We start from the raw sequence: 12,534 nt of genomic DNA, 5'->3' as shown, positions 1-12,534 counted from the left end.
CGTCTATAGTTTCTTGCAAAAGTGCAATTTGCCTTAGCGATAGAGCAGGAGCACATATTATGCTACAAATTTGTCGAATAAGTAATATAAGCAACCAAACGTCATTTTCAAAATTCTTAACACAGTCAAATACTATTATCGGAAATATTAGAATCAATCTTCGAATCTGACTGGCATTACCAATTAATGTAGAACCTTCTTTTATAAATGGAATCCTACTGTAATTTTGTTCTCCTTGTAATTTTATATTATTTATACGCATATTTAAGAAGCTGTAGGTAAACCACTTGTTATGTGTAAAATATTTTATTGCATAATTCAGGTCATATGGAATTATACCTTCAAACAAATCGTGAGCAATGCAAGGAGGCAAACCAGGGTTACAAACGTGGAAATAACTTAAATTATTTAATGGTGAATTTTCTTTTATCCCTTGTACTATGCTATTATTTTCTTTTGCTAATTTACAACATTTAATGTATGTCTCTGGACTACGTTTCTTTTGTATAGAAAAATTATCTATTTTTAATTTACTTCGAGATATGTTACAAAATCTACAAAAATATCTACCAGAAAAACTACCTATGAAACCACCTATTTGATGAGAACCCAAATTGTCACCTACCATTGCCACAAGTGTCCCAAAAAAGCAGTAATTTTCATTATTAATAATCAATTGAATGCCTTTATTTTCTAAAATTTTTAGATCACGAATTAATTCTTCTGTTATTTTAAACCAGTTGAAGTGCGTTAAATCCTTTTCATAACACAAAAGAACTAACTGTAAATATTCAACTTTTGATCTCAAATATGGTGGCAAATTAGCTAAAACCATATAGAATCCTACGAGCTTAAATTTCTTTCTAGCTGTACCAACTGGGTTGCAAACTTCGAATGCATCTTGAAATAATATTAATTGTAATGCATTTTTTTTTAGTTTTAAAAAATATTTATTTTTTTTATAACATTTCCATCACATATATCAGAAAGAATATCTGAATGAGTAACTTTATTTGTCGAGCAATGTGATCGAATTTCATCATTTTGCAGCAATGAATATAATGTTTTTAAAATCGGAATGTAATTATAAAAGCATTTTCTCCCTTCTGGAGAAATACCTAACTCGACTTTTTCTGGCAATATGATGTTTAACCTCTTTTTCATAAAATACGTTTCTACAAAACGGATTTCTAAGATATCCTTCTTCTTTATTATGAGCTTTATCTATAATGTTAAAACTTTGCTTAAAAGCATTTATGATCAATTCTTTTGTATTTATTGGAAGATTACAATTGGTTATGAATGATGAAAATTGCTCTCGACATTGATTTATAATACTCAACATTCCTTCAATCATAGTTTGCAGTGTATTTTCTGTAATTAAATTTTTCGCGCGTAAATTTAAGTAAGTTTCTGCTAACATGCGTATGTTTAAACTTTCGTTAGTTATTTCACTTTCACCCATATTTAAACAATTTACTGTAATTTCATTTTCTATATAATTTACTTGGTCATTATGTAATGTGGAGCAAGCATCATCATCATAAGTAGTACATTCGGAATAATTGAATATTTTTCGTTTAAGACTGTGATATCTCGAAAAATGAATTTTATAAGCATTTAAGGTTTTAAAAATATAATGATTGAGCTCGCAATTAAAGTAATTACAACGCATACCCGTTTTATTTCTTTTAAAGTGCGCATAAGAATGAGAATTAAATAATTTTATATTACTACAAGTAAATGTACAATTATTCTGAATGCAACTAAGTCTATCTTCGTAGAACATCTTTGGAATATTCTGTCGATGCCATCGTGCTATATGAATTGTATAGTTCACGTATTTAGTGAAATGTTTATAACAATTTTCATAATAGCAAATTATGCGCAAACCGGGTAAAGATTTATGATATAATTGGTGTTTATTATATCGTAGTATTGAGGTAAAATTATTTTTACACATGTAGCACTTAAATACAGAGGACATTTTTCAAGGAACATGCATTTAGGAGAAAGATATAAGATGATAAAGGGAAGAAGAAACTACACTTTTTAGACCTTATATGCACCTAGGACAACAAATTATACAAAATATTGAAAAAATTCTTGTAAAATAACAAAGGGTCTGTTCTTTTTCACTGTACTAACTGAAAAGGTCTAATTTATTTAAATTATGCAAACATTTTTTCTGATTATCTAACTTATTGCATCACAGTACAGTAAAAAAGAATTTCAATCAAGTACATATCTAAATTAATTCTACATATGGAAACAAGGAGAATAATAATTTTATTAAATTGTATGTAGTACCATATATGCCATCATTAAAGATTTTTGTTTTTTGTTTTTAACTGCACAATTATTACAATATTATGTATTTATTATTATTAATATAGAATTTAAAAATTAATTATTATTTTTTTTCCATATGTGAATTAAATTGGATTCCATTAATTCAAATAATTATGAATTGTACTTACGTTTTTCCAGTATTCCTATTAATTTTATTTAACAATCGACGTTTCTGTGAACACTGCACTGATGTGAGACGGGAGACCAGAGTGGCACTGAGTTGAACGTGTCCTAGCGTGTACCGACTGCCGAAGATAGACGAATCACTTCGAGTCACATATATGTATGCATTACACAGATTTGCCACGCACACTAAAAATCGGATAACCAAAACATTTTGAATCTTCCACAGAGTAACTGCATGCCAATAAGAGCTTCACAGAGGTTAAACCTTGGTATACAAAAAACAAACCTAAACACGCGCGGGATTTTACTTTTTTGGTAGTTGACAATGATAATATGTCAGATAAATATCAAATGTAAGGCATAGATAGATAGAGTATATACGAATAGGAGAGATATATGATATTGTCAATCAATTAATATAATCGTAAATCATAGCATATATAATATTTTGAAAAACCCTGAAATTTTAATATTTTATGTTTAATGACATTGAGATTTATTGCATAAAATTAAAATACACTTACTTTTGTGAAAATTTCAAGCAGAAAGCTATTGATCTAAATCAATTCATATATTATATATAATTTTCAGTAATAAGAGGGTATATGTTTCTTTTCTTATGTAAATGTAAAAAGTAAAATTGTATAAATACTATTTTCTCTAATTACCATATTTTGTTGTGATCTTACTAACATTTTTATTGTAAATTTACCAAAGTAGCAAATTTACAAGATGATGAAGAAAATTTTTTTGTTTCTAGTATTTTTCTAGCCAATGTGCAGGAATTTTAACAATATATAGAAAACATTCATTTTAGAACAATTTTTATTCATAAACATTACCATTTTATATGTAATTTTCGCCGTTAAATAAGAGAAATATTTATTTTCATTAATGAATTTACAATGTTATTTTGTAAAAATACTATTTCTTATAATTACAATGTTTTATTTGTATTTTTACAAACATTTTTCTTGTAAAGTTACAGCAATAGCAATTTTACAAGTTTAATAAGGAGAATAATCAATATTTCAGTATTTTTTCATCTAAAATAGTAGTATTTATACATAAAAATGTAAAGATGTAATATTTCTGCCTAGATTGTTGTGAAATTTCAAAATTTTACCACAATTATGTATGTAAATTTACCAATATTTTTTAGAGGGTAGGCCCAGTGCTGGCCCTTAGGACTGGAAGGCTACGCTGTCCGATATGGGTTGTGGCAGGGTGGCGGTGGTCGCATCTCACGATTGCACTTTACTTGTTGCTATATGCGGCGGCTGCTGCTCTGTCACCCAATATTGGCGACGGGGCACAATTTGTCACTCGTGTCACTTGGACCTCCTAACTATACGTGTGTCGGGGCAGTGTCGCGGGAGCAGGTAAGGCCCCCTGCGCGCCTGTCCCGCCGCTGCCCCGCTACACCCATCGCGCGACACTAGGAAGCCGACAAGTTATCGATCCGCGATCAATAATTCATCGGTTGATAATTTCCTAGTTCGCATACGACCCGCCTATCTAGCGCTTTTGAGATTAACAAAGCGCTAGATGGCAGCTATCGTAACGCTGCGGGAACGCAACGTTACACGTTCCTTTAAAATTTTAAATAATTCTGAAGAAATTTCATTGGCGTTCGAACCACCTTAAATACGTGCGCGCTCTTAACTCTCGCTTTTAACTCAAGAATAATACGAAAATAAATCTAAAATCATTTCGAGAGTTTTACAATCGTTTTCTAGACATATTTTCTTGTCATATTAATAAAAACAAACACTGATTACATGTATTTCCCCCCTTAAGCGATTATATTTGAATAGCACGTGTTTTTTTCGATCGAAATCAGAGTGTCAGCACAAAATTATGCTTTTTTTGCCTTTTTATTGAAAATATTTTAGCCGCAGTCTATCGCGCGCGTCTCTATATTTATAAGATTATGATTCAAATTATGTGATATTGGATCATTTTATGCCACGAGCGCGAGGGTAAAGTGATCCTTTTGTAAGATTTACATTACATCGATTACTACAAAGCATCTATAACAATTTAAGTTTGGCCACTACAAAGAAATATTAAATAATATGTCATTTTTCCTTCATAAAATTTGTGCAGTGTTAAAATGGGTAATAATGCCACTGCGATGGATTTTTTCTCAGAAGGATTATTTTGTTCCATTCTTCCCAACTATAATAATCTTAAAACTACGGAAAATCTTAAGAATTTGTGTGTGATTTATACTGTAGCTAGAGCTTTTACACACAAGAATCCAAAACCCTAAAAAGAGTGGCCGAAAGTTTCAGTGTTAATTTTAATGGTTTAACATTATTTGAAGAGGGATTTCACTGTTTTAGGCTTTACGTATTCACGGGAGCATTCGCTACAGTATTAAATACGACGATTCTTCTGATTTTCTGCGGTTCTTGCATCAGTATAATAATTATAAAAAAAATAGTTGTTTCTCTAATGTTAATGTTTTAAGCTGTAGTCGAGGTTCTAGCAATTGAAAAATAATAAAATAAATTGATAAGCCCGATTGCAAATAACGCCAATTTAGTGGAATTACTAATTCATTCAGGGAAAGTGAAGTTACTCAAGCTTCCAGTACCCACTTACACTGTGTAAAAATGATGAATTTTCAACAAATCCATAACTTAATCTCTCATGGATACATAGCTAATTATGCAGGGATTATATTTAAAATAGTTATTATTTACATTAGTAGAATAGAAAAAACAAAGAAATCGGTATTATCCATGTGGCGATAAAATTCTCACATTTTTCGCTTGCTGTCTACGCGTTATCTATTCATTGGCGAAAATTTCAAAATGCGGCATACAAGTAGAAGCAGGTTCTAAAACACGAATTATCATAGAGAAAACCCCCAAAGCAATTATAAAATGGCAATTTATGATATAAAGTTTAAGTTTCGTTTGCCACGTTTCAACGTTTCTCTGCAGTGTCCATTGCAAATTTTCGAATATAATAAAGATCAATATTGAAATTGCAGAACTATGTATCAAAACTATTCCGTCATAGATATCATAAATAAGTCTTAGAAAAATGTATTCTATACATTTTTCCTATTTAAAAATTCATTTTTTGAGTCAACCACTACAGGATCGCGTGAATTAAGGGAAACGTATTAAAAGCAGTAACGACATTTCTACTCTGCCTCTCAGAGAAACACCACTGCCTCACTGTACAATAGACTGTCCTGAATTTTTTTATTATTTTTTTTTGTTCGCTCCAGCCTTGAAAATCGTTAATTTGGATAGAAAAACAAGTTTCTTAAATTTTCAGCTTAAAACAAAAATTTTTAGAACTGGCTCAATCAACATTTATGTTAATTGTACATAAAAATTAATTTATCTCCGAAACTATAGAAGATATCAAGTTATTGCTAAGAACTTTTTAGAAAGTAAATGAAAAGAGGCATACAAAAGGTTATGTAAAAAAAATTTATATCTGTCATAATTTCAGAAATAAATTAATTTTTACGTACAAATTGCTATATTTTAGGGTTCCAGAGGAATAAAAAATAACTAAAATTTGACGCTCCAGCGAAGAGAAACGTTGATTTAGATCGATCAAATGATTTTATAAAAATTTTAGCTCAATATTAAAAGTATTAGAACTGTCTCAATCCATATAATATAGAATGTCTTATCAAAGGCGCATCAGATGTGGAACATAGAAATCAAGAGACACAGTAGTGTTTCGACGGCAAGTACATACAAAAGTAGATAAAGACATATCTATACTGCCGTCGAGCACTACTTCTCTTATACAGCTAGTTCGGCCGTCCCAATTTTCAAACCGAATTATCTCCGTGAATAATCCATTGTCATGATTCAAGTAAAGCTTTTCTTAAAATAGTTTTGAACAAGCTTTCATTTGAGCCCATGAACATCAAAATCGATTCACGCAATCCAGAGATATCATACTCAGTTAGCTATATATATATCGAAAATTTAGATTCTTCTCTTTCGTCATTTTCTTCTCCAGCCAGAATGTATGTCTTAGGCAGAAGTTGGCCGCTAAGAGGAAAATGACGTCATTTTTTCTCAGCGTTGCCAACTGGTTAAACTCAACGACAGAACCAGTGTTGTAAACTATCAAATAAAATCGATGTAATCGATATAATTAATCCGGCGACTTGTTAACTGTCAATTGTAATGTAAGATTATGTATATATAATACAGTGAGGTTGTTCATTGTTATATTAGTGAATGTGTTTAATTTTAAAAATGATAAATAAATTCGAATAATAATGACATAACGAGTCGATAATTATTAGATAAGTAAAACATAATATTTTAGAATACAGGAGGTTATATGCTTTGTGGTACTTTGTGAAATTTCTTTTTCAGATAAATTAAAATAGAAGATTTCTATTTTCATTATTGTGGATAGAGCTGACTGGATAAAGTAAGATTAATATTTACATATTTTCAACAGTGCCAAGGAGAAGTATACTTTCAATATTTATGTGCATTGGTAATTATCAGGAACATATTAGTTGCAAGAAATTGTTAAGATATCTGAAATCATATGCTATACTTCCAGGTATTGAAATCATTAACAAAATGCATGTTTAACTTTTTTTTTCTTTAAACTGATGTGGAGTTTAACTCTCCGATATGTTATATCATATATAAAAACAATTTTCCAGGAGACAATAAAACTTTCTTATTACTACGATTAAAGAAAAGTAGATAAATATTTGCTAATCGTTAAATAATATTCAATTATAATTTAAAAAAGTATCAAAACCAAATATTTATCTACGCTTCCTAATTCAGAGTAGAAAAAATTATTATTATCTCCCAAAAATTATCCCAATTTAATTTTTTATAAGTATAATATTGAATTTTATAATATAGTATGTAATATATTTGTTGGTACTTAGTGAGATTTTATTTCAGATTGAATTATAAGAATGTGTTTATTGTGTCATTGTGCAGGCTTGAACTGTAATATTAAATAAAAGAAGTCAGAAATGATACCAGTTTGCCATAGAAAGAGCCATAATGCAAAGTTAATGTTGAAAGTTAACCCTAAGGAAAAGGTGGAGAAATTAAAAAAATTGGAAGCCAATTTTTGATAATGAAAGGCTTGTAGGTGATTTTGGGCATAAATTCATTGAAATACATAAGTCAATTAAATAATAAATATAATGATAACATCATCTCGAAATGAAACAATGAAAAGAAGTCATCGGTTTAATATTTTCCATGCAATAAAATATACAGTGAATAAATTTGGGAAACTGAAAACAGTATATCTGAAAAAGAGAGGCTCCATTGCATTAATTTGTGTATTTTTTAGTTTATATTAATGAAAACAAAATACAAATAGCACTAGTTTGTTTGAAGAAGAGCCCTGATTCATAGTTGATATTGGGAGTAACAGTTAAGAAAACGGAAGATAAAGGGATGAATTTTTGTCAGCAAATCCTTTGAGAGCGAAGGGCTTGTAGGTCATTTTGGGCATACAATTTTAGAAATATATATCAAATAGTTAATGAAAACTATAACAATATCATGTAGATCTGTAAATATGAAAACAGATCATGATTGCAATATTTTACATATGATGGGTCATACAATGAATAAATTTAGGAAGCTGAAAGCTGTACATCTAAAAAGAGAGGCTTCCATTGCATTAATTGGTGTACTTCCTAGTTTATATTAATGAAAGGAAAATGTAAATAGCACTAGTGTGCTGGAGAAAGTGCCATAATGCAAAGTTGATATTGAGAGTGACAGCTAAGAAAAAAGTGGAAAAATGAGTCAAGTCATAAAAAAATCCTTGAGATTGAAGGGCTTGCAGGTGATTTTAGGCATTCAATTATGGATTTAGAAATCATATAGTTGATGAAATTTATAATAAATCATTTAGATGTGTAAATATGAAGAGATTTCATGATTTCAATATTTCACATGTAATAGAGTATACAGTGTGTAAATTCAGGAAACTGAAAGCGGTATACCTAAAAAACATAGGCATCTATTGCATTAACTGGTATATATTTTACAGTTTATATTAATCAAAAGAATATATAAATGGCACAAGTTTACCAGAGAAAGAGCCATAATAAAAAATTGATAGTGAGAGTAACACCTAAGAAAAAGGTGGATTTAGAGGTAAATTTAGAAGCAAATTTTTGAAAGCGAAGAGCTTTAAGGTGATTTTGGGTATAAAATGTTGGAAATATAATTCAAAAGTCATTGAATAATATGTTTAAAGCTTCTAAAAGTGTAATTATTATAAGAATCCATCATTGTAATATTTTGTATTTTATTCAATAGTATAATAAATTAATATCTTGAATTGAAGATTTACATTATGGAATGATGAGAACATTGGAAAATGTTTTGTTAGATTGAATTAGTTAAAACAATTGTTTAGTTTTAATTCCTATATTCTTATAAAACGTTATAAGATCCAACAAAAAACAAGCTTCGCTTGTAAAAAAAGGGCGGCAAGTACATAAGTCGTCTCTAGCATGATTAATACAGTAATATAAAATATTTTAATTAAAAAAAAATAATGAAATCCAACTGTTAGGCAAGTATAAATTTTTATCATGGCGAAAATTGAAATTTGGAAAAAAGTAAATAGTAACACAAAAATTACTTGCCGGGCCCGTAATATTCATGTGTAAGTTGCTATCTTGCAATATAAACGTTACTTCTCGGAAGTTAAAAATGCGGCTATATTTAATACGATTGCATACAACGGGCCCGGCAGGTAATTTTTGTTTTACTATTTACTTTTTTCCAAATTTCAATCTTCGCCATGGTAAAAATTTATACTTGCCTAACAGTTGGATTTCACTATTTTTTTTAATTAAAATATTTTATATTACTGTATTAATCATGCTAGAGACGACTTATGTACTTGCCGCCCTTTTTTTACAAGCTAAGCTTGTTTTTTGTGGGATTCATTTACTCCGAAATTATAATAGATATCAATTTTCTTTACATAACTTTTTCTATGCTTCTTTTCATTTTCTTTCTAAAAGGTTATTAACAATATCTTGACATCTTCTACAGATTCGGGTATAAATGAATTTTGATGTAAAACTGACATAAATTTTGATTGAGCCAGTTCTAAAAAAAATTTTTTTGAGCTGAAAATGTGAGAAAGTTGTTTTTTCTACCCAAATTAACGATTTTCAAGACTGGGGCGAACAAAAAAAATAAAAAAAGAATTCAGGACGGTCTACTGTACAAGTACCCGCGCATTAATTGATTTAAACAGGGAAATGTAATAGAACAATGTTTTATAAGACTTCTTTAAATATAATTATCATATATGTTTATCGTTAAAAGTTTTTTCTGCTAGGTAATTTTAAACAATAAATTGCTAAAATATTTTAATGATTATTAAGTATAGCTCAATGAATCGCTAACTAAAAATATAATCTCGTAGAACAACTTTCTATAAGTAATCAATTTTGTATTACCTTCATCCTCCTGTGGAACACGGTTAACATTTTGTTCAATGACCATCATCGTAGATTCGTTTCCTGAAAGTGAAAATAATCAAATATTATATTTTAATATATTAATATATATAATTTTCTAATTATAACAAATTTCAGAATTAATTATACAGAATTTAGGATTAATTTGTGCCGACGCGAAATATGTAAAGTACAATAGAATTTTTACTTTTCGACAGGGTCGATCTCTCAAACACAAAAAAAAGTGAGCGTGATGCATAACTAAACTATCTTTTCTGTACTATCACTGTTGGGACACAGCTTCGTTAAATTGCAGAGGAGTCTAAAATACTGAGTTACTGTAAGATAGAGGTCGCTAAGGTTCTCTATTGAAAAAAATGAAATATAATTTGCTACGTGTATCACTGAAACCAACCGCGCCCAAAGGTAGGTTAGCACATTGAGGGTCATGCAAATTCTTAAGGAAATCCCAGTCAGGCCACGTGCGCTGCAGAAGTGCTGGATCTGCGGTATAGAAATGCGAAATGGACTAATAACAGATTGAAATTTACTCCCAATAAAAGTGTAAATGTATTGCGGTCATTGTTTCACACACACACACACATATTACAGTAGAAGACATTTACGTAATTTCAGTAATTACTTAAAACAATAAAAAGATTTAGTTTTATATCATACTTTGCACTGGCATCCATTGGTGGTTGACACGACTTAACACGTTGAACGTCACGCGTATTTTTAAGGCAATCCCGTTCAGGCCACGCTCACCGCTTAGAAGCGCTGCTATTGTAGGGACAGTGTTTCTTATCGCAGTAGAAGATAGGTTACATTTGGAACGTGATTCGTATAAGCATTCATTCAATGCGTAATGCGACAAGTCTGTTTTTATAGTTCTATATCATGTTACACACTGCCAGCAGCCACTAATGGCTGACATGGCACTCAATGTGTTAAGAAAAGAACTATTGAAAAATATTATATTTCGCTCATACTTCTTTTAAATCAGGATAAAATCAGGTAGTTTTTCCCTTTTAACGGCTAGGCGCTTCCTAGGCATTTGATAGGACTTTACTAATAGGGTAAAACTACCAAGGCTTTTGTTAGGCGTTTGATAAGACTTTAGTGTTAGGAAAAAACTATCTAGGCCCTACCCTGTTTCCATTAATTTGCCAGTTTGCTGTGTCTACACATGGATAAATATGGGAGAACTATGAAGGTTCTATTTTTCTTGCAATTGAATTGCCAGTTTAATGAGGTTATAGGAAATTAATATGGAAAACTATCAAGGTCCTATTCTGGTTTGCCATTGAATTGCACGAAGGTGAAACTAGCAGCCGATTGGTAGAGCAGTGATACCGATCTGCGGGCGGACGGACTCCCCACCATCCGTCCGCGGACTCATCAACACGTCCAGGGATGCCTGCATCCGTGATCACAACCCCACTCATGTCCTACTCCCTAGTAACTCACACCATTGCAGGGATGCATAGGTGTCTCGGCTTGCGTCGCTCAAGTTCGATGAGCGTCGGTTGTCTGGGGTGCGAAAGAGAGCGGAATAATTTTCTCGGATCTCTCTGTCTCGAACCCGAACTGACTCGAACTGAACTTCGCTCAGCCGACGAGCTAGAATCCTTTTCGGTGGCAATTTCAACTTTTCCTTTCGTAGATTCCGGTTCAATTACTGTAAAAGTTTCGTATGATGATAAAGAAATGCTAAAATTGTTTGATTGTATTATTAAATAATAAATAAAAACAATATATTAATTCATTGGAATATAATAATGTACAATTTTAATTCCCACACCCCATTATAAGCAATTAAAGTGTTTATTTATTTCTCCATTAATAATAATCATTAAATTAATAATTTATTTTAAAAATCAATCTTAGAATGTATACAAATCTTAAACAAAATTAAAAAAAAAAAAATTTAATAAGACTCGAATCCGCGACAATCTGCGTTGTGAGCAGACAGTTAGCCCCCTGTGCTACACAACCTTTCGACATTTCTTGTATAAACGGACAATGTAAACGGAGGTTCTCGTGAAATGATATTTATCGTATTTCTTTCTTCAACATAGTTTTAAAGCTGAAATCGTATGCAGAGTTATAATTGCATAATATATATGTCGGAGATGATAGGTTGAGAAGTGATTGGTTGGGGGAATATAGTGGGAGGTAGTTGGGCTATGGTGGAGATAGCAGTAATATGTTGAGAAGAACGAGTGAGCGTTAGGTTCAACGAGATGTAAACAAACCGGAGTTAGTAATGTAAAGTGGGTTAGTAAATAAACAAGACGTGGAAGGGAGGGCGGAAGTATGATGCGGAGTAAAATTAGTGACAGTTTCACGGTGGGAACCGGAAAAGACGGAAGTAATCGGGTGGCGGCTAGAAAAAATCAAGTGTTCTCCGATATCAGAAGTGGGATTACCACAAATGAAAAAGGATGCAGTTGGGATTGTTAGGCAGAGGAAAGGAAGAAAATGGGCGATGTATCGGTGGTGAAGAGCATAATGGATTTGTGAGTTGATCAGTAAGTATTGAAAAAAAAAAAAATTGAAGTTGTGTGAGATGCACCAATAGTTGT

General features: G+C 31.0%; 1 protein-coding gene across 5 annotated transcripts in view; it reads right to left on the bottom strand.

The window, feature by feature from the left end:
* atl (atlastin GTPase) overlaps nucleotides 1–12,534 on the bottom strand; it is a 202,578-nt gene that overhangs the window by 157,391 nt on the left and 32,653 nt on the right. For all 5 annotated transcript variants that reach the window (XR_010823805.1, XM_066739260.1, XM_066739259.1 and 2 more), the window contains exon 2: nucleotides 9,947–10,009. Coding sequence is in view for 4 of the 5 variants with exons in the window: in XM_066739261.1 (XP_066595358.1) it covers nucleotides 9,947–10,009 (63 nt within the window). In the remaining variant the exon portion in view is untranslated. The remainder of the gene's footprint in view (nucleotides 1–9,946; nucleotides 10,010–12,534) is intronic.

This window comes from Prorops nasuta, unplaced genomic scaffold (genome assembly GCF_024137725.1).
Source record: "Prorops nasuta isolate Cenicafe-Biocafe unplaced genomic scaffold, Cenicafe_Pnas_1.2 PNAS00020, whole genome shotgun sequence".
Lineage (NCBI taxonomy): Eukaryota > Metazoa > Arthropoda > Insecta > Hymenoptera > Bethylidae > Prorops > Prorops nasuta.
Note: the sequence above shows the minus strand (reverse complement) of the source record. Positions and strands in the feature narration are given on the sequence as shown.